At 35.4% G+C, this 23,770-nt stretch overlaps 1 protein-coding gene across 5 annotated transcripts in view; it reads right to left on the reverse strand.

Moving 5' to 3' along the window:
• Positions 1-23,770, reverse strand: part of TNPO1 (transportin 1) — a 91,284-nt gene that overhangs the window by 9,979 nt on the left and 57,535 nt on the right. For all 5 annotated transcript variants that reach the window (XM_032629148.1, XM_032629150.1, XM_032629151.1 and 2 more), the window contains 13 exons: positions 20,109-20,169; positions 19,167-19,335; positions 13,862-14,014; positions 12,892-13,117; positions 10,715-10,886; positions 9,543-9,629; positions 8,282-8,389; positions 7,992-8,150; positions 7,824-7,911; positions 5,199-5,297; positions 4,933-5,028; positions 1,998-2,073; positions 1,016-1,115 (listed from right to left, as the gene is read on the reverse strand). In XM_032629148.1, the coding sequence (XP_032485039.1) occupies positions 1,016-1,115; positions 1,998-2,073; positions 4,933-5,028; positions 5,199-5,297; positions 7,824-7,911; positions 7,992-8,150; positions 8,282-8,389; positions 9,543-9,629; positions 10,715-10,886; positions 12,892-13,117; positions 13,862-14,014; positions 19,167-19,335; positions 20,109-20,169 (1,594 nt within the window). The remainder of the gene's footprint in view (positions 1-1,015; positions 1,116-1,997; positions 2,074-4,932; positions 5,029-5,198; positions 5,298-7,823; positions 7,912-7,991; positions 8,151-8,281; positions 8,390-9,542; positions 9,630-10,714; positions 10,887-12,891; positions 13,118-13,861; positions 14,015-19,166; positions 19,336-20,108; positions 20,170-23,770) is intronic.

The raw sequence follows: 23,770 nt of genomic DNA on the forward strand, positions 1-23,770 counted from the left end.
ACCATCTTTTAAGACAGTAATGGCTTGTTTTAATAGTAAGTTATTAATGTTATACAAATCTAAAATTAGCCAAAAGATTTTTTTCCAGTTCTACTTCATATGTTTTCAATGCCTATCACCTACATCAATTTTGAATTTTATAAGCTGGTATTTCACAATGTTTCTAAACCTGAATTAAGAAACAACACAGTAATCAACGTAAGATAGGAAGTATCAAAAGGTCTCAGTTAAAAAATGTTCAAAGCACCGATCCCTTGAAAGTGAAAGTTTATTTTCTGGAAAACCCCTCCCATACTTTCTTTTCCTTACAATTTATCTGTTGAGGAACCTGGGACATTTAACCTATAGCCCCACAGCCTGTATTTTGTTGATTTCATACATATGGTGTAAATCAACACATCCTTTTATGCTTTGTGTGTCAGCTGGATCCAGAGGTTTGATCAGATTCACGTTTAGTACTGCTGCCAAATAATTTTTTAAAGGCTAAAGACGTCTAAATATAGTATGAAATAGCGTAAGAAATGAAATTAAGGATGAATAAATCACTAAATCATAAACTCTCAAAATTAAAGCAGTTTCAATGGTTGATTCAGTATTCTATCTTATTCACTACCGAGTTTCTGATCTAAGTAACAGAAAGAGTATCCTACTACTTGATCACCCTCTGAAGTGTAGAGAGCCTCAAACTCAGCAAACTGATATTCACAGTTTTAGGAAGCATTTACAAAGTAAATAAATGACGTTTGAATGTGAATGAAAGAAGCTTTGGCTTAATTCAAGTCAAGAATATAACTTTTATTCTCCCAATCTGCTGTTATCATATGTCAGGACCAAGAAAACATTTAGGAAATAAAAATAGGCAACATCATTTCAAGATGTTCGGAAATACACATTTAAAACATAATTTGTTTCAGTATCTTCAGTAAAAATAGGTAATATTTTTAATAATTATAGTTTAAACTTTAAAGTTTTATAATTCAGAACATTAAAAGTTAAATCCTTTTGAACATCTTACTTGGATTACTCCACTGGGATTCACACTGATCATGGTACAAATCCCACGAAATGCTGAATCCTTTTCCTCATTGTCCCTTATGTTTCTCAGAGAGGTGCACCTATTAAATTATAGAATTGAGTTTAGCATTTAAGTAAAAAGCAGGTTCAACTACAATACTAATGGACAGTATTTAATGGAATAAGCACCAGAGTAGAGATAATGTTTATATTCAAAGAATTTTCATAAAGCTTAAGTTTCTCACACTTACTATATTATGTTGGGCCCATCTAATCTCAATATAGTGAAAACCTTGAAATTCACAATTCTTACTAATAAATTGCATCTAAGTAATAACAACTGATTTTAATTTCCCATTTAAACTATTAATGAGCTTGATCCAAGAGTAAATTACCCATTTTTAAAACTGTATTATGACTTGTATTCCATTAAACACTACTAAAAATGTCTTGAATTGAAAGACTGTCAATCGAAAGAAGCAGAACATAGGATATACTGCCACAGTAGAAACTATTATTATACAACTTATGATGTAGATGTTTAATTTTTACATTAACAAGCAAGTAAGATTTTTATACATAACAAATTTAAACATGTATTTCTTAATGCAATCCAAGTTTTCAAATTAATTCTAAAAAAGAAACAATGCAAAAACCTAAATTTATAGAATTTGCATGCATCTTTATTTTACTGGTGGATATTTAAATGCTTTTTATGTATAATCAAGCTTTTTAACACAGCAAGCATGTGACAATCTTATCCCATGCATCAATTAGTCGTTAGCCACAACATAAAATAAATATACATGACGATGCTACTGAAAAACCTCACAAACCTGATAGGACAAGATTAGTCACATGGTTGGCAATGATAAAGGATTGTGATTTTTGTAACCAACTGAAAATATATCTAAAAGTGAGATAGAAAGAGAAAGAAAGAGTGAAGAAAAATGAATTAAAAAAAAAGATTGAATAATACACACCAGGGTCTTATAAACTGCTGTAGCATGGGGGCCACCTCTTGAGGACAAACGTAACCAAGACGACCAATTGTTATTGCTAAGGTAACGCAATCACGGTTATACACCACCAAACGCCAACCAAGACATGAGCAAATGAGGGGGAAGGAGAAAAAATAAAGAAAAAACAACAAATAACTCAGAAACAGAAACCAACAGAATTTGTGTATGATAATAAACATAAGATTTCACCAGTGCTGTTTATTACCACCCCCTATAATAAGGGGCAGCAACATATATGGCATACTCTTGGAAAAAGAAAAACAAAAGGAATTAAAAAAACTTTAAAGATTGAGAGAACACCAAAAACCGTGATGAACTGCTTTTCTCGCTCAATCGTCAAGATATTCTGTTAATAAAACGATGAGCGATTAAACAGATGGATTTAGATTCTTCCTTCAAAGCCAGTTGAAATTTCAGTTTAACAATGAAATCTAGGTTTTCTCCCCCAAGAAATACTAGTAAATGTAAATTATTACATTTCTGAATTGTCTATTCAAACACACTTCTCAGAAGTTAACAGTTAAAAGCTTTCTCACTTCTTTACGTAGCTTTCTATGTGATTTCCATTCTTTGAAAATTATCTAGGAATCTGATCAAAATTTTGGTATAATTCTGGTTTGTTTGTCAGCATTTCCAAAACAAGCCAGTGGACCATTTGTTGCCTGATATCAAAATCAACTATTAAATTTTAGGTGCTGTGGTACATACTGAATAAATGGATTGGAAAATTGCTGTGCTATGTCAAATCCCGTTCCAAAAAAAAACCCTCTGATGGTGATGATGATAACTCAAACACTCCACTAATTTCAAACCCTGTTTGACAAAAAGGAAATTTAGACAGTCCACTGTAATGACATGTGACATGTGGACCAAAGGAACAAATATTCTGTCCTTGCTATAAAATGCACAGCACATAATAGATAATAAAACATACTGATTACATGCTAATATTTTATTTTTAAAAATTTGAAGTGGGAATTAATCAAACATATATTCACCATCAAAATTCAGTTAAGTCCTTAAATTTACAAAGAGTTAAAAACAAGTGCAACTCAGAACTGCATTCTGCAATTCAAAGGTACATTACATATAAATACATTTATACACAACGGGAAAAAAAAAACAAACAGAAAACAAACCATGAGGTGCTTTAATGGTGTTCTCTCAAAAACTTACAGGTTAACCTTTCATAAAAAAAGGGTGGGGGGGTAAAGAAAAATGTTTAAGGATTACTTGAAGCAAACTACACAGATAATACTAAAATCCAGCAGATTCATATGAAGCAAGAGAAAGAAAACCTATGTTCAAAAGACACAAACTATGCAACATTCTCATTAAACAGGCAAGTATGAACAACCCAATGAAACATGCGATAAAGCAGATGATGGTCCATTGAAAAAGTTCAGTGTAGGATATACTAATTAGAAAAAAAGCAAGTAACTGCATATACTAAGGAATTGGCTTTATGAAATATTAAGATAATGATAATTAAGTTGCTAAAATATACAGATATTACCCACTGACAATGATTTTATTTTAATAATTATCCACCCCCCTCCTTTGGGGATGGAATAAAAGAAACATTTTCTGCAGTCACTTGTGATAAGAATAATACAGTGAATCCCAAGTGTGTTTCTTAATCGTATCAATTCAATCCATCAACTTGAAGGGCATTATCAACTACCTTTTGATTTACTTAGGGTAGATTCATACTTAGAATATATTCTTATATATAAAGCCAATTTGTTCAAGGAACTGTAACAAATTCACCACCTGATATCCCACAAGAAACTTTAATATACATTACACTCAACATTTATTTGCACTTATGCATTCACATTTAAAAATAAATAGGAAGTTTCTTAAGGTTCAACAGTAATTTGATAATGGCCAAGTGTTCCAAATCTGAATGTCATGTATAGGTACTGCATTCTAAAGAGACAAAAACCTGACAAGATTTCATAACCATCCTATACATAGCTTTTTATACTTTTCAGCAAGAAAATCTAATTCACTTCATGATATAAACAGTACCCATACAGCCAAACAGCCATATAACTGTTTCATAATTAAAAGATTTCCTTCCATACCAATAATCACATTAATTATCACATTAGGATATATAAACTTTATATAATTAAAAAATGTAAAATTAAAATATCTTTGAAGATAAATTTTTATTTAGAAAAAGACTTATTTGATTCTTTGTCCAGTATATTGGTAACGCATTCACTGACTATGAATATACTACTGGAATTGTCTTAGTATACAAAGAAAAAGATGTGCCTGATTGAAAACAAAATTTAAATTTTAAAAAATCAGGGAGGGTGGAAAGAAATCACCCTGAAATGTGTTTTATAGTATGGAAGGTACTCTTTAATATAAACATGCTCTCTATAAATGCAAAAGAGAAACAAGCCTCCTGAATAAAATTCCCACAAGATACTGCTTTAAGTTCCCAATCTGAAGAAGAGTATACAACAAAATACAAAATACATATGCCATTATTAACGAACTAGCCACTACAATGCAATCTATTTTTGGCTACATTTTTACAAATTAAAAAAAAAAAAAATTACTCCCCAGCTGCCAGGTATTCTCTGAATTAATGTAAAAGTAAAATTCATATCATTCAATAGTTATTTTAGTTGGGGCCCATTTTAGGGAGTATTAAAACACTATAACGGGAGAAAGTGGGTTTTTTTTGAAAGTTTCTGAAAACTGGCTGTGGAATGAAGCTAAAACAGTACATTTCATTACTGAGAATACAAATTAGCTGTTAATTAATAAGCTGGGTTTCTAAAGCTAGCTTTGCTTTAGTTTCTCTACACATCTTAATGTCAAATTAAAAGGCAAATAATTTTCTCTTCACCGTAACAGTTCAGTCATATGGTACCTGTATTCTCTAACAACGTCTTTGGTGTGTTGGGTCTGTTAATGATTTCTACAAGCTGGTGCAACACCATAGGAATATAAGGCTGCATCTCTATACCTAGATCATTCCCGAAAGAGAAAACAAAAAAGAAAAATTTCATTGTCAAAATATCAATGTAAAATATTTTTGCCCCCTTTACTTTGATATAATATTCATATATATAATGCTCATTATAAAATATTAAATTATCAAAAAATTATGTTTTTAAAGGGGAAAAAAAATCTTACCCATTTGAATGGAGATTTCTCCAATTGCCCATGTAGCATTATTGCAGACTGAAATGAACTCTGGATTTAGGTTGGTTCCCAATATTGGCATGAAATCAGCTAGAAGAAAAAAGTTTTTAAAAACTATGTAGTAAACTTCTCAATAGCAGTGTTTTGTGCTTTAAAGGAAATCTACCAGATGGCAACTGAAATCTAGGCAAGAAACAGCCTTTAAAAAAAAAAAGCTGTTGGTAATAAATATCTTAAGAAACTGAAGGAAGCAGTATCTGGCCACTGAACGTTCATGTGAAATGTATCAGGAAGCCCAAGTTTTGGTTTTAAGCATCATTAAAAAGAGCTGGTCAGAGTAATCTCTCTTGTCATCAGACTGAGAAAATTTTAAATAAAGTGAGGAAAACATGATACAATGGAACTTTCTTCAAAGCTGGTTTTTCACACTCAGAAAAAAAATTTAAATCAATGATTTTGGCTTTTACAGTAACTTTTATCCTAGTGCTCAGATTGTGGTCTCTAAATATCACTTTCCATTTAAAAGGAAAAAGGGCTATCAGAGAAATGTCCCATCGCAGGCTAAGGGCAGGAAATGTACAAAACAAGCCTGGACTATTTTTTCATACCAGAAAAGACTGGACCCAAGTTGGTAAAGCTCCTGTTGCCAGCGGTAGGACAGTTTGAGCATCATGAGCTCATACTGACACTCTAACAAACACAAACTAAACTCTGAAACATAATATAGATACCTATGGAAGATGCTGGAAATCAACTATTATTTTGAAAACTGGTAAATAAAGAGAAAGAATCAAGCAATTATCCTGCCTCTTCTCCTATATGATTTGTACCTCAGGGCAATAATTTATTGATATGGGAAATGTCTCTATATATGCATTCTCACTACTAAATGAAGAATTAGAGTATCATTTTTTAACCCCTAATAAACCAATCGATCTCACAGTTTCTCAGTCTCAGTAATACTGATAATCTGGGTCAGATTCTTTTATTGTGGCGGGGGGCTGTCTCATGTGTTGTAGGATGTTTTGCAACATCCTTCGCCTCTACCCACTAGACACCAGTAACACACCCCCAGTGTTAAAATGTCTCCAGACATTGCCAAATCGCTCCAGTTGAGAAACACTAACCTGGAATAGAATCATCATGGTTGGTAACATTAAAAACAGGGAGACAACTAGAAACACTGTACCTCCTGAAGAAGGTACATGATCTATAAAGTCATAAAATAAAAAAAGAAATGTAATCTTTCATACAAGTTTAAACTCATAAAAACTAAATCAGGTGGAAAGTATTTGTAGAACAAGCTTTCCATAAAACAAGAATTCATTACACTTTCATTTAGAGGAGTCAGGCTTAACTTGATGGTTTACTTTAATACGTCATAAATAATGTTATTATTCAAAGTTCAGAAAGACAGTTATTATTGAAAAGTATAACTGGGAATTGGCTGAAGGTCAAAAGGTACAATCTTCCAGTTCTAAAATAAGTTAGGTTCTGGGGGATGTAGTATATCACATTATAACTATAGTTAACAATACTGTTGTATATTTGAAAGTTGCTAAAAGGGCAGATCTTAAAAGTTCTCACCCCACAAACACACAAAATATTTGTAACTATGTGAGGTGATAGATGTTATAATTAAACACTGTGGTAATCATTTCCCAATATATACATATATCAGATCATTACATTGCACACCTTAAACTTATACAATGATATGCCAATTACATCTTAGTAAAAACTGGAGGGCCCCCCCCACAAAGCACACCGTATCAAATGAAAACAACAACAACAACAAAACCATTTTAGATCACTGCTTTAAACCAAGATTAAATGATGGGATATAGAAATGAAGGGAAAATAACCAAAACCCCATTTAATCCATGGGTCTGACAGCAAATCAGGTTACATTATTCAAGGAATCCCTTCTTATCTTCACAAAAGGCTAAGACAAATGCTATGCCACTTCAACAGAAACAAATCATCATTTACTTTTAAGAAAATTGTTTGAAGTTTCCTATAGTACCTGAAAAATTATGCTGGTTTACCATGAGAAAACCTGATTATTATTATTACTGGGTACCTCTACCAAAAAAGACAGGCTATTCAAGAAGTATCCATGAACTAGCATATAGGACCAAGGATTCACAGGTGGGCATGTAATACTTTTCCAACTTCTCTCCAGTCACATGAATGCCTAACGAGCTGCTGAAGTGATGGTGAATTCAAAGAAACAAGGAACAGGGGTTCCCATCCTGCCTGCTTGAATCAGAGCTCTAACCAGTAAAATGTGCACTTATAAATGTTGGGATTTCACGGAATTTCAGTTTAATAATGAAAACCATAGATGATGAAAAATAATGTTAAAAATCACATCACAGGGGCTTCCCTGGTGGCGCAGTGGTTGAGAGTCCGCCTGCCGATGCAGGGGACATGGGTTTGTGCCCCGGTCTAGGAGGATCCCACATGCCGCAGAGCGGCTGGGCCCGTGAGCCATGGCCGCTGGGCCTGCACGTCTGGAGTCTGTGCTCCGCAACGGGAGAGGCCACAACAGTGAGAAGCCCGCGTACCGCCAAAAAAAAAAAATCACACCACGGCAATAGAAAATATTCATACCTATACAAGGCTTAACATGCTGAAAGCAAGCTTTTGTCAGATCACCTAACAGGGCGAAGGAACTCTGTCGAACCTCTGGCATTTTATCCTGCAAGAAAGAAGAAGAAATTAACCCCAATGTGACACAGAGAACCAGGTTTCAATTCATTTCAATTTAGTAAGTCTCACCTGCATGCACTGATACATTAGTGTTAGAATGTTACTTCGGGCTACTAGCTGCTCAATGTTGCCTCCAAGTCCTTCAGCCAGGCCACTGAGTAAATCAAGAGCCACTATCATAAAATCTTTATCTGGAGCCTCATACTGATCTGGTTGAGCATTGTTCAGCTGAAATTAAGACACAATTTTTTGAAAACTTACTTTGAATCAATTATTGAGAACGTTTGTATACATAATGCCTATCCTTAGAAAAATGTTTGATGCCAAGAAGGGAGAGAGAGAAAAATTTTAAAAAATACCATTGCTTGTGCAAGAGTCTTCTGTACTAGGTTTACACAACGCTGATACACAGGTTCACAGTATGGAAGGAAGCCAGACTGCAGGGCTGTGGCAACTGAAGATAGGCACTAGAAAAGGATAACGCAGATGTGTAAAACTTCTAGGTATAATTGAGATTATGATAAACGCTTCAAAGTGTACTCAATAAGATTCCGGTCACTTATGAGCCTGTTCTACTAGTCTATAGCATAGCAGGTTTACCTTTTCAAACCTCTCCTTTGGATGCCATTCATTGCTGTTAAGTTTACTAGCTGGTCAGGGGAGGTTTCCTCAAAAAAATGTAAAGGTTTCTTTAGTGAACATTATCTTTCAGGAACAGACTTAAGTATTCTGTATTCCTATTTTTTCCCCAAATGTAAGAGAGACATTTATTTATCCTCCCATCCTGGTCAATACTGTGGGTAGACTTTACTGGGCACATTCTGAGCCCCTGCCTGGAAGTAAATATATCTAGTCATAATAATAATTTTTGTTTTGTTGGGCCCAGGATTAGCCATTGCTCTGTCACAGAAGTTTTTACTTTGCTGGTTAGGGACAATCCATGGCAGGAGTGGTGACCCCTGAAATGACAGGGGGAACAAGAATGACTGAACTGGCTCTACCAATATCAATCCATCTAGGTTTAAGTTACCACATGTGAGAATGTATTCAGTTATTTGAAGAGCATATAAATTTTGGGGGGTTAAAAAAAGCATTTAAATACACAAGAAAACAAAACTTCAAACTAGACAGAAAAGGTATAAAGTGAAGTCCCTCCCATCAGAATCCCAATGCTACTTCACATGAGTATATGTTTGTATTAACAATAGATAATATATAAAAGAATTTATGTCAATTATGACATGGATATATATCCATATAAAGAAACAGTTAAATAGAGATGGACATATATATGCTGATATGGAAAGATCTCCAAGCTAATTCACTATCAAATAAGTAGAGCAGGCTAGAAAACATACACAATTCAATCCACTGTCTACTTAAAAAAAAAAAAAAGCATAACACATCCATTACATTTTTTCTGTTCCACAGTATTTCTGTGAAAACAGAAAATTTTAGATGTACCATAATTAAAGTTACGGCAAGTTACATATTTATTCAGCATTTTAACAGAAATGGTTCAGAATGTAAATTAACACTTACCACATATACCCATTATAGATTTGAACACGTGTTTTTTGATGAAACACAGATTAACTAAATGTTACCAGCTTAGCATACCTCAAGTAAAGGGAAGAGATCTTTATCTTCATCCTTTAACATGTTCCATTTCTGGATCAGTGGAGGCATTAGCATCTGAATATATTCCTAATTACAATGACGAAAAACACATAAAGCTCCACTACCATATGTAAACTAGTCCATTTTGAGTGTATGAAAATTAAAATCCATTTACAGTAATTGTGTAAAATTATTACTGAAAGAATTTTAAGACTCATTCTTTGAATTTTTTTTTTAGTCCTGGGGCCTGTGACATGTAATGACTCCTGCTGAGTAGGTTATAAATGACAAGTAAACTTATTAAAGACATTTGCAGAAAAAAATTCATAATCATTTAAATGTTCTTACTAAAACGGAAGAATTCACGCAACCAAGTCAATAAACATAGTAATCATGTAAACAGGAGCACAGATTCTACATGGTCTAATCTATTAGGAATCCCCCCACCAAACAAAACCAAAACAACTAACATCAAAGCAAACCCACAAACAAGTGTCCTGCACCAAGTTTTAAGTATAACTTATAAACACAGACATTTTCTTATGATGTTTCAGAGAGTAATCATAAACATGAAATCTGTTCTTCAGCAGGGAATTTCAAGCTATATTAAAATTCTAGTATTACTTAAATCCTATTTAAACAAATCAAATTCCACCCATCTCTTCTATTCTTAACACTACTAGAGACAGAGTCTGGCTTCCTAGCCACACTTCTGTACCACTATTTAGCATTTTAACCTATTACCCTAATTTTAAACTATTTTACCTTAGTGTATTCCTCATACTTGTAAGTTCCAGTGAGAAAACACAGATGTTTAGATGTGGTACTCTAAAGCTACTGTTTATTAAATGAGACACAAAACTACTTGGAATTAAGTAAAAGTTGAAATCCAGAGTATAAAACCTTTATCCTCTACCTTTAACCTCTTTCCTTTAGTCACTGTAAAAAGTGTTGGTGCATTCATGTCATATGCTCCTGTAATCTTCACACCCTGCACATATTTATTTTTTAAAATACTACATAAAAGGTGAATACACTTGCTGTCTTTTTCAGCTCTACATTCTTAAAGCAGCAAACACTAAGTGTTCACATCTCCCCAAACATGTTAACCTTTTGATTGTAACTATACTTTATATTTAATTTTTTCGTAACAGTTCATCATAGGTACTTACAGGTTTGTTTAAGTGATGTCCTACTGAATCTGCTAATGTTCCTATGGCATCATAAAGAATGAGCAGGTTTTTATGCTGGTATTTACTAAATGCAAAGACCAAGGTATCAAGTATATAAGCAAGGTAAGGAACAAGTTCTGTACAAGCCTCCTCTTCCAGGGTAGCAAAGGCACTATAATTAAAAAAAAGAGAGAGATCACTGTTGTAGAAAAGAAACAGTTTACAATAGAGATAGAAATCTAAGTCTACAGTTTATAGAATACTTATTACACTTTACATGCATATTTGCCTACCGTACCACACCAGATACTTATTTTTAACCATTTCTTTCCCATTCCTTATGCTGTCACTTACAGGCATCAGCTTAACTACAATGGTAAAATCTAAAATTACTGTTGGTTCATTCAACAATTTATTTGCTGTTTACTATTTATTTAGTGACTGAGTGCTGGGAACATAGCAATGAACAAAACAATGTCCCCATTCTCGGGGGGGTTTACATTCTAGTGATGTTCCAGATTAATGAAATCAGAATTGAAACTGTTAAATGATAGGAACATTTTTTAACACTTAGGGTGTTTGAGATGTATGAGAACATAGCAGTGTGACGATCTCTCAAATATTTCTCTCAGTGGGAGGGGGAAATGGGTTGCTGGAGGTCAAAGGGCACAAATTTTCAGTTATAAGAATAAATTCTAAGTGGCGGGGTTGGTGGGGGCTGTGGGATGAATTGGGAGATTGGGATTGACATATACACACTAATATGTATAAAATAGATAACCAATAAGAACCTGCTGTATAAAAATATTCAAAAAAAAGAAAAAACGGAATAAATTCTAAGGATCTAATGTACAGCATGGTGACTATAGTTAACATAGCACTGTATACTTGAAAGTTGCTGAGTACATCTTAAGCATTCTCACAGAAAAAAGATTTACCCATGTTAACTATAGGATCTTGATTTTGGTAACTGTTCTACCATGCTTATGTATATCAAAATCAACATGTGGTACACTTCAAGTATATGCAATTATTTTTGTCAATTATTCCTCAGTAAAGTTTAAAATTTTCTCTAGGCTCCACACTATACATTAGAATGCACAGTGCATTTGTTATTATAAATTTGTTTATTTGCAGCTTATTTTTTAGGACAAATATACAAGAATTGAACAAACTCCAGGGCCTCAGGGCAATTACTTCAATTTATACCTAAATGTGTCTCGACTTTAAGGTGTATCTGGCCCTTCGTTTGTAAAATTAAGGTTATTTTCTTCTGTTTTAGCCAGGTAAGAATTTCCTAAAATGACAGGCTTAAGCCATTTGTTAACTGAAGTCTTATTCATTAACACTGAGCTATATCTATTTCCTTCATGGCACTTTCCACAAATTATAATTATATAGCTGTTCAGCATACCCTACTAGCTTGTAAATTTTAAGATGCAGAGAATGTAAGGTCGGCATTTAATATATGCCTAACAATTAGTAGAGAACTAAAAAAAAACTTGCTGAATGAATAATCTACAGGAAACCAAGCATAATTGGTATCCTCCCCCTGCTTGAAAAAAAACTGAGTGCTATTAATTACCAAAGCTCCCTTGTTTAACTTTCTTTCACATCATTACGAATTAGGACTCTTCCAGACATTTTTGCTTCAGATCTGGTAAAGTCCAGCTACACTGAAATTTACTTTCCTCTCTTTCAACAGGTATTTCTTCTTATTAACAAAGTCAACAGTAAAAGCAATTTTATTTGAAAAATTAAGAACTATAAACATTAGGTGGCAAGGCTTTTTAGAACATGAAGGTTTGTTCCAGAAAACGGAGATGCTGGTAGTAATGAAACTAACTGCTGATCTGATGTAAAAACAGAGACAGCCCCAAATGCAACTGATAGAGTGGCTACTGGAGTTGAATCACTACGTGGCAACTTGTTATCACGGTTGACCTGTCGACTAATAATGTCACTCTGCTCAAACTTTTTATTCCTTCAGGAGCAGGACCCTTGCCATTTCCACTCCAGATATCTGTGGGGGAATTAGGGTGAAAGATGATGCTACTGTTAAAGCCACTAATGAAAAATAAATGTGAAGAAACAGTAAATATGGATGTCTAGGTAGAGTCTCATTTGGATTTATAAAACCGTCAGGTCAAAGATACAGATAACAAAGAATGTCTCACCTGCAGGCAGCTTCTTGTACTCTTTTGTTGCTATCCAGGATACGCTTTAGCAGTTCTGTCATTAATGGCTTCAGGTACGTGTCTGGGGGCTGGCTGACTACCCAGTGTGCATAGCGGCTAAGAGTCCAGCACGTTATGGAACGCACAAGAGCCTTTTTATCAGAGAGGCACTGAATAAGATGAGGAATGAGCTCAGGTAGGTATGGAATCATGCCCTGCATGCAACCTAGGAATAAAAACCACAGAACTATTTCAGGAAGTGCTGAAATTTGGTTAAAACAAAATTATTTCAGTTGAATACTAAACTGATACGTGCATCCATGAAACATTCAGATCATCTCCATTCCAATAAATATATTGCAATAATCTGTTCCAAAATTATTTTAAAGAAATAACTGAAATGAGCGCTAACTGCTCTTTAAGTATCTTTCAGTAGGGTTAGGAAAGCTCATTTTACTTCTGCTACAGAAATTATGGCTTTCAAAAATGCCTGTAAAATGCTTCAATTTCTTGTAGATAGATGTTTACAGCTAGGACAGAATAATGATCCTTTATAGAGGATGATGACACGACTTACGTTTCTTACACTTACCTATGGAAGTTATTTTTCTAGCAACAGGGATGCTTCTGACATCAGAATCCTCTCATTTTGTTCTCTTTTTTTTCTGTTCTCTTTATTATAACAAAAGCATTTGCAAAATATCTGGCTGGGGTTATAAGTAAGTCTATGGTTGTTTAATAATAATTAACTAGCTCAAAGTAAAAACTTATCCTAAGATGGCTTTTAGACTCAAATACCGTTTTTAAGGTTAATGTGGATCACAGTCTCACCTACTTCAATAGTCTTATTAGCAACACAAGACAGCAAAGTACGTGAACAGTTTCTGCATAGAGTAACAAGTCCTTAAAGTAGCCTAGTCACATTAGCACCTATTGAAGACTTTACAGTTCAAGTTTGATTTAGACTTACCTTCAGCAATTGCTCCTAAAACCAATATGCCTGATTCTTTAACAACCCATTCATGATGAAAAAGTAATTCTTTCAAAAGGGGCAAAATATGTGGCAAAAGCTCATCACGATACACATTTGCAAGAACATCTAGGGCAGCCGCAGAACATTTTCCTAAGGAAATATTTAATTCAAAGACATTACATTAACTTCCATTATCATTTATAGTTATATATCTATAAATCTATCTGTATCTATATACAGATAAAATTTGTTGTATGTACAACACTTTATTTTTACCTCTACAAAGTTTGAAGATATTTAATTCTGTATACGACTGCCTTTTTTTTTTTTTTTTAAATAAAGCTGTTATGTTGGCCAGAAATAACACCTTACTCATCAAAAGGGTCTTAGTTATACTTACTGTATGGTAGACCCATTCATATGAATATTATACTGCCAGGAAACAGAAAGAAATATTTATGTACTGGCACAGAATGAGTTGCATGATATATGGAAAAGAATCTGCAGAGTACATATGATCTGATTTCACTTCTAGAACATCAGCCTCCCCTCCTAAAAAGAAGACATAGGCCTACCTCAGATATTACAGGTTCAGTTCTAGACCACCACAACAAAGCGAGTCAGTTGAACTTTTTGGTTTCTTAGTGCATATAAAAGTTATGTTCACACTATGCTGTAGTCTAGTGAAGTGTGTAATAGCTTTATGTCTATAAACCATGTACATACCTTAACTAAAATATACTTTATAGCTAAAAAATGCTAACCATTATCTGAAACTTTGAAAAAGTGTAATCTTTCTGTGGAGGGTCTGGCCTTGATGTTGGTGGTTGCTGACTGATCAGGGTGGTGGCTGCTGAAGGCTGGGGTGGCTATGAGCAGTTTCTTAAATAAGACGACAGTGTAGTTCACTGCATGGACTGACTCTTCCTCTCGTGAACGATTTCTCTGTAGCACGCAGTGCTGTTTGACAGCATTTTACCCAGTAGAACTTCTTTCAAAATTGTAATCAATCCCCTCAAACACTCCTGCTGCTTCATCAACCAACACTATGTAATAGTCTAAATCCTCAGTTGTCATTTCAACAATCTTCACAGCATCTTCACCCGGAGTAGATCCATCTCAAGAAAAGCAGGTTTCTTTGCTCACCCATAAGAAGCAACTCCTCATCCATTAAAGTTTTCTCATGAGACGCAGCAATGCAGTCACATCTTCAGGCTCCACCTCTAATTCTAGTTCTTTTGCTATTTCCACAACATCTGCAGTTACCTTCTCCACTGAAGTCTTGAACCCCCTAAGAAGAATCAACTTCTTCCAAACTCCTGTTAATGTCATGCTGATATTCTGATCTCTTTCCATGAATCACAAATGTTTTTAATGGCATCTAGAATGGTGAATCCCTTCCAGAAGGTTTTCAATTTACTTTGCCCAGATCCTTCAGAGGAATCACTACCTATGGCAACTATAGCCTTACAAAGTGTATTTCTTAAATAATAAGACCTGAAAGTTGAAATTACTCCTTGATCCATGGACTGCAGAATCAATGCTGTGTTAGCAGATGTGAAAAAAAACATGAACCTCATTGTACATCTGCACCGGAGCTCTTGGGTGGCCAGGTACTTTGTCGATGAGCAGTAATATTTTTAAAGAAATCATCTTTTCTGAGCAGTAGGTGTCAAGAGTAGGCTTAAAATATGCAGTAAACCTTGTCATACACAAATGTGCTATCGCCTAGGCTTTCTTGTTCCATTTATAGAGCACAGAGTAGATTTAGTGTAATTCTCAAGGACTCTAGGATTTTCGGGATGGTAGATGAGCACTGGCTTCAACTTAAAAGTCACCAGCTGCATCAGCCCCTAACAAGAATCAGCCCGCCCTTTGAAGCCAGGCACTGACTTCTACTCTCTAGCTATGAAAGTCTTCGACGGCATCTTCTTCCAACAGAAGGCTCTTTTGTCTACATTGAAAATCTGTTGTTTTGTGCAGCCACCTTCATTAATTATCTTAGTCAGATCTTCTGGATAACCTGCTGCAGCTTCTACATCAGCATTTGCTGCTTTACCCTGCATTATATTATGGAGATATAAAGACTTTTTTCCTTAAACCTCAAGAACCAACCTCTTCTTCTGCAGCTTCCTCTCCTCTCTCAGCTTTCAGAGAATTGAAGAGAGTTAGGGCTTTGCTCTGGACTAGGTTTGGCTTAAGGGAATGCTGTAGCTGGTTAACCACAAAAACTTTCTCCTTATCAGCATTCAAGCTGTTTTGCTTGTTTTGTTTTTGTGTGTTCACTGGAGTAGCACTTTTAACTTCCTTTAAGAACTTTTCTTTTGCTCACAACTTGGCTAACTGGCACAAGAGGCCTGGCTTCTGGCCTACCGCAGTTTCTACATGCCTTCCTCACTAAGCTTAATCATTTCTTTTAATTAATTAGTTGATTGATTTTTTGGCTGCGTTGGGTCTTTGTTGCTGCGTGCAGGCTTTCTCTAGTTGCGGTGAGCAGGGGCTACTTCATTGTGGTGTGCAGGCTTCTCATCATGGTGGCTTCTCTTGTCGCGGAGCATGGGCTCTAGGTGCACGGGCTTCAGTAGCTGGAGTTCGCGGGCTTCAAGTCCCAGCTTAATCATTTCTAACTCTTGATTTAAAGTGAGAGACGTGGGGCGTCCCTGATGGTGCAATGGTTAAGAATCCGCCTGCTAATGCAGGGGACACGGGTTCAAGCCCTGGTCCGAGAAGATCCCACATGCCGCAGAGCAACTAAGCCCGTGTGCCACAACTACAGAACCTGCACTCTAGAGCCCGCGAGCCACAACTACTGAGCCTGCATGCCGCAATTACTGAAGCCCACATGCCTAGAGCCCGTGCTCCGCAACAAGAGAAGCCACCGCAATGAGAAGCCCGCGCACTGCAACGAAGAGTAGCCCCTGCTCACCACAACCAGAGAAAAGCCTGCGCCCAGCAACAAAGACCCAACGCAGCCAAAAAAAAAAAAAATAAAGTGAGAGACATGCAACTAACTCTTCCTTTCACTTGAACACTTAGAGGCCATTGAAGGGTTATTAATTGGTCTAATTTCAATATTGTTGTGTCTCAGAGAACAGGGACACTCAAGGAGAGGGAGAGAGATGGGGAATGGCTGTGAGTGGAACAGTCAGAACACACACAACATTTACTAATTAGTAAGTTTGCCATCTTATATGAGCATGGTTCACACAGCCCCAAAACGATTACAACAGTAACATCAAAGATCACTCATCACAGATTGCCCTAACAAATATAATAACAAAAAAGCTTGCAATATTCCAAGAATTACCAAAATGTGACAGTGTCACAAAGTAAGTGCTGTTGGAAAAATGGCGCCAACAGACTTGATCAGTGCAGGGTTGATACGAACCTTCAGTTTATAAAAAATGCAGTTATCTATGAAGTGCAAGAAAGCGAAGCGAAACAAAAGCTGGTTAAGCCCATATACCCGTTTTTCTGTATCTGCATAGAAAAACTTCTGGAAGAACATAATGATGGGTGGGATGTGAAAAGGAAGTATTCCCCCCCCCCAATTCAACACACATTATTACTTTTGCAGTTATCTACATTAAATCTTAATGCATGCTCCCCACCAACCTTAAAGTAGGAATACACTGGCAAGTAATTCTGTGGTAGTAATGAAGACCTTGGGTTCTCCTGTTGTGTGAGATTTGGGTTCCAAAACTACATGTGCCACCAGTACTAGCTAAGCTAACCTTAGGGAAGTTTCTCTTTTTGTAGTATCTTTACCTACCCAAGGTTGTTGGAAAGATTAAATGTGAAAGGCATACAAAGTCCTTGGCCTAGGGCTTGGGCACGCTAGTCACTCTAAGGAACCGTTAGTTATAGGAAACTAAATGGGCAGTAATCAGCATAATTCCAAATAATTTACAGAGTTCAGGCTGATGATTCATGTCCTTAATTGCTCTATCGGTTAGTTACTAGAAATCTCAACCCTCTGAATCACAGCGTGGTTCTTAACTGGGGGTGATTTTGTGTCCCAAGGAACATTGGGCAATGTCTCAGGACACTGCTGGTTGTCACAATTTTGTGTGTGTTCTCCCCCCACCTCCTGCACTACTGCCATTTACTGGGCAGAGATCAGGGCTGCTGCTCAAAATCCTATAATGGACAGGATGACCCCACAACAAAAAATTACATGGCCCAAAACGTGAAATGTGCTGTGAACTAGAGCAGCAAGATTTAAAAACCAGCACGCAAGCAAAAGCAAAACACAGGTGTCTAGATTCTCCCCAAAGTTATCTAATTAGTATGTGGCCCAGAATGCAGGCTTAATATATGATGTGGATTTGCAGGTAAGGTTGAAAACCAAGATTTTAAAAAGTATATTTGTAAGTCTGAATATGACAAAAGCAATTTATATAATTTTGTTGCATGATAACCAATTTTCATGCAAATTATCACACAAAAAAATAAGTTTATGTTAGGAAAACAGGAAAAGTTGTTTTCTATGATCAATGTTTCTATTTCACAGTATCAAACAAAATATATACCCCTTTGACAAATGACAGTGTGAGATAAAGTCTTTTTAAGGCATAAAATGACAAGTAAATGAAGAGCAGACCCGTCAGGAAAATACAAAAACAAACCCACAATAAGATTATCACTTCACATCCAGAATGGCTAAAACAGAAAGAGACACCCAAAAAGTACTGACAAGCATGTGGAGAACCTGGAGCCCTAAGACACTGCTGGGGGGAATGTAAATGGTAGAGCCACTTTAAAAAACAGCCTGGTAGTACCTCAAAAGGTTAAACATAAAGTTACCATATGACTCAGTAATCCTACTCCTGGGTATATACCCAAGAGAATTGAAAACTTACGTTTACACATCAAACTTTACATAACTTCACAGCATCATTACTCACAATAGCCAAAGGGGGGAAACAAAATGTCCATCAAATGATGAACAGATAAGTCAGTCACAAAGGACCACTTTTTGTATAATTCCATTTGTAGGAAATGTCCAGAACAGTTCCTAGAGACAGAATATAGATTGGTCGGTGCTTAAGGCTAGCGAACTGGAAGAAAATGGGAGTGACTACTAATGGGTACAGGGTTTCTTTTCAGGGTGATAAAAATGTTCCAAAATTTACTGTGGTGATGGTTGCACAACTCTGTGAATACACTAAAAGCCACTCAACTGTAACCTTTTGTATGGTACGTGAACTGTATGATATGAGGGCACTGTATGGTATGTGAATTATTTCTCAACAAAACTGTTATCAAAGCAAGCGACTGTGCTTCTCCCTCTCTGACTTACTTAGATTCCAGTCAGAAATTGTATCATCATCATCAATTTCATCGTCATCATCATCTTCCTCTTCAATTCCATCTTCATCATGCTGCTGAGCCACTGTCCTTGATCGATGAAAACGTGGCCTTATGTCCTGTTCACTATCAGGAATTGTTTCATCTTCTTCAACATCACCCTGTATATTTTTTTTAAAGGAAAATTTTGGTTATATTCGTTATAAGCTAATATGTGTATCAGTAAAAGAATGAGAATATTCAGATGGGGTTATGCATATTATTTTGAAATACAGTTGACTCTTGAACTATATGGGCTGGAACTGTGCAGGTCCACTAACATGCAGACTTTTTTTTCCAATAAATGAAGTCTTAACACTACTACATAATCCATAGTTGGCTGAATCTGCAGATATGGAACCATGGACACAGAGGGCCAACTGTAAAGTTAAGTTATACAGGGATTTTTGACTGAGCTGAAGGTCAATGCTGCTAACATCCCATTTTCAAGGGGCAACTGTATACCTCTTCATTAAGAACCACTCCCCTGGGCAGAAAATAGTTCTTTGTGAAGGGGAGAATAGGCTATCACATAACCCATGTTAGATATCAGGCACTTTCAAACCACATTATATGGTTTCCCACCAGCTGGTATAATCTAGAGTATCTGAATCAAGAGCAGAACGTATTTAACATATTTTAAAATAAACTCCAAACAATTTGTATTAACAGGAAATGGATGCAAACTCTATAGTGTCACTGCCTAGTTAGTTCCAATTAAGCTAGAATCTATTACCACCCAAATTCATTATCTTTGAACTCCGTAGCATACTATATAACAGAAAGCCTATTTACATAGAGCCTACTCTAAATAAATGTTCTGTTAGTCAAATCCAAAGATCTACTAAGTCAATAAAAATAATCTTCCCTATTCATCAGGAAATAGTTTCCTTACCTTAAGTAGGATGATATCTATATCTGAGTACTTCATGCCATTCACTAACACAGGAATCAACCTATAAAGAAATGAATTTGTGAAACAAAGATCTAACGATCTTGAAGTCTTAACAACCTCATGAATACTAATAATACCAATACAACAACCACCACTGCAAATATTGCCTTATAGCATGTTCTTTGTCTGCCCTTCTCAAATGATGAATACTCCCAATATATATCTCAGGCCTTTTAAATACTCATGCATGGGATCTACTGGATGGAATCTTAGTGGGGATAAGATAGCTTATCAAGAGTGCTTAGAAATAAAAACAATAATTTTTTTTCAATTTTTCCCCTAAGAATTTATCCCAAATATATGAACGCATATTCCCAATTTTTAAAGACCAATGTTCCCTGATGCAAGAACAAGAACAATGGAAACAATCTAAATGTCCATCATTAAGGGCTTGGTTAAAAATAAATTACAGTTGGGAATTCCCTGGCAGTTCAGCAGTTACAACTCTGCACTTTCACTGCTAGGGCCCTGCAGTGTTCAATCCCTGGTCGGGGAACTAAGATCCTGCAAGGATCTTATTTTTGGATGCAGCACGGCCAAAAACAAACAAACAAACAAATTAAGTAAAGCTGAAAAAACAAATGCCCTCTACGTGTAAAACACATAAAGCACATTTCCATTTAAGATAAAAATAATGAGAGATTCCTAGCCACAGCAATCAGAGAAGAAAAAAAAAATAAAGGAATCCAAATTGGAAAAGAAGTAAAGCTGTCACTGTTTGCAGACGACATGACACTCTACATAGAAAATCCTAAAGATGCTACTACTAGAAAACTACTAGAGCTCATCAATGAATCTGAGTAAAGTTGCAGTATACAAAATTAATACACAGAGCTCTCCTGCATTCCTATACACTAACAGTGAAAGATCAGAAAGAGAAATTAAGCAAACAATCCCATTTACCATCGCATCAAAAAGAATAAAATACCTAGCAATAAACCTACCTAAGGAGGCAAAAGACCTGTACTCAGAAAACTATTAAGATACAGATGAAAGAAATCAAAGATGACACAAACAGATGGAGAGATATATATACCATGTTCTTGGACTGGAAGAATCACTAGTGTCAAAATGACTATACTATCCAAAGCAATCTACAGATTCAATGCAGTCCCTATCAAATTACCAATAACATTTTTCACAGAACTAGAATGAACACTTTTACAATTCGTATAGAAACACAAAAGACCCCAAACAGCCAAAGCAATCTTGTCTCAAGAAAAATGGAGCTGGAGGAATCACGCTCTCTGACTTCAGACTATGCTACAATGCTACAGTAATAAAAACAGTATGGTACTGGCACAAATACAGAAAAATAAATCAAAGGAACAGGATAGAAAGTCCAGAGATAAAACCACACCTATGGTCACCTAATTCATGACAAAGGAGGTAAGAATATACAACGGAGAAAAGATACTCTCTTCAATAAGGGGTGCTGGGAGAACTGGACAGCTACATGTAAAAGACTGAAATTAGAACACTCCCTAACACCATACACAAAAGTAAACACAAAATGGATTAAAGACCTAAATGTAAAGCCAGACACTATAAAACTCTTAAGAGGAAAATACAGGCAGAACGCTTTATGACATAAATTGCAGCAAGACTCTTTTGATCCACCTCCTAGAGTAATGAAAATAAAAACAAAAACAAAAGGGATCTAATTAAACTTTAAAAAGCCTTTGTACAGCAAAGGAAAGCATAAACAAAAAAAGACAACACCCAGAATGGGGGAAAGTATTTGCAAACGAAGCAACCAACAAGGGATTAATCTCCAAAATTTACAAACGGCTCATGCAGCTCAATATCAAAAAAACAAACAACCCAATCCAAAAATGGGCAGATCTAAACAGACATTTCTCCAAAGAAGACATACAGCTGGCCAAAAAGCACATAAAATGATACTCAACATCACTAATAATCAGAGAAATGCAAATCAGAACTACAATGAGGTATCACCTCACACCAGTCAGAAATGGCCATCATCAAAAAATCTACAAACAATAAATGCTGGAGAGAGTGTGGAGAAAAGGGAACCCTCCTACACTGTTGGTGGGAATGTAAACTGGTACAACCACTATGGAGAAGAGTATGGAGGTTCCTTAAAAAACAAAAATAGAGCTACCATATGATACAGCAATTCCACTCCTGGGCATATATCTGGAGAAAACCATAATTTGAAAAGATACACGCACCCCAATGTTCACTGCACTATTTACAATAGCCAGGATGTGGAAGGAGCCTAAATGTCCATCAACAGAGGAATGGATAAGGAAGATGTGGTACATATATACAATGGAATATTACTCAGCCATAAAAAAAGAATGAAATAATGCCATTTGCAGCAACATGGATGGACCTAGAGACTGTTATATTGAGTGAAGTCAGTCAAAGACAAATATCATATGATATCACTTATATACGGAGACTTAAAAAAAGGGTACATAGGAACTTATTTACAAAACAGAAAGAGTCAGGGATGTAGAAAACAAACTTATGGTTCCCAGGGAGAAAGGGGTACAGGGATAAATTGGAAGATTGGGATAGACATATACACACTATTATATATAAAATAGATAACTAATAAGGACCTACTGTATAGCACAGGGAACTCTACTTAGTAAATACTCTGTAATGGCCTACATTGGAAAAGAATCTAAAAAAGAGTGGATATGTGTGTATGTGTAAATAAATATGTATATGTGTGCATATATATATATATATATAACTGATTCACTTGCTGTACATCTGATACTTAACACAACATTGTAAATCAACTATACTCCAATAAAAATTATTAAAAAAATTAATTACCTATACAATAACTTATATACACAGACTATCTAGGAAGGCTATACAATAAACTGCTGTCTTCAGAGAGGTGAGTGGGCTAAAAAGGGACGGTATCCATCTTCTACTTTATTTCTAAATGGTGTGACATTTTTACAATAAGCCTACATTCAGTATTTGTATTCCTTTTAATAAAAGAGATGACAGTGTTTAAAATATAAAAACAGTAAACTTAAAGGAATTAATCCAAAAGAAATAAATCAAAAAGGAAAAAAAAAGCTCTACCGACAAGGTTATCATAGTCTGATAAAAAGTTTGGAAATTTAAATTCTAACTTCTTAAGACATTAAGAACTTAAACTTCCAATAAGAAAATAGTTAAATAAATCAGAATATTATATCTAATCTGAAGTATTATGTTGTCACCAAAAGGGAACCATAATGTCTGTAAACATGGAATTCCAGGTATACTGAAATATTTATGATGACTAGTTAAAAAAATATATATCAAAACATGTTAAGTAAAGGTCAAAATACTGATTTCAGTTCCTTCTGTAGATATGATGGTTTTATCTTGGACAGCTTTCTTAAACTTTGGTTTGTTTCCTCACTATCCAATCATGCACACTGAAATGAGTCTACTGAGGACAAAAGGTGTGAGAGAATACTTTGGAAACACGTTACAATGTCCACAGTCCACTGCTTCCAAATTCTACCTTTCATTGTTCTGGGGGGCATGGAAAAAGTGTGAATAGGCAAAAGAAACTCATACTCATGAGTACCAGCTGTGGGGTTATTAATAAAGCACCTCTT

The sequence above is a fragment of the Phocoena sinus genome, chromosome 3 (assembly GCF_008692025.1).
Source record: "Phocoena sinus isolate mPhoSin1 chromosome 3, mPhoSin1.pri, whole genome shotgun sequence".
Classification (NCBI taxonomy): Eukaryota; Metazoa; Chordata; class Mammalia; order Artiodactyla; family Phocoenidae; genus Phocoena; species Phocoena sinus.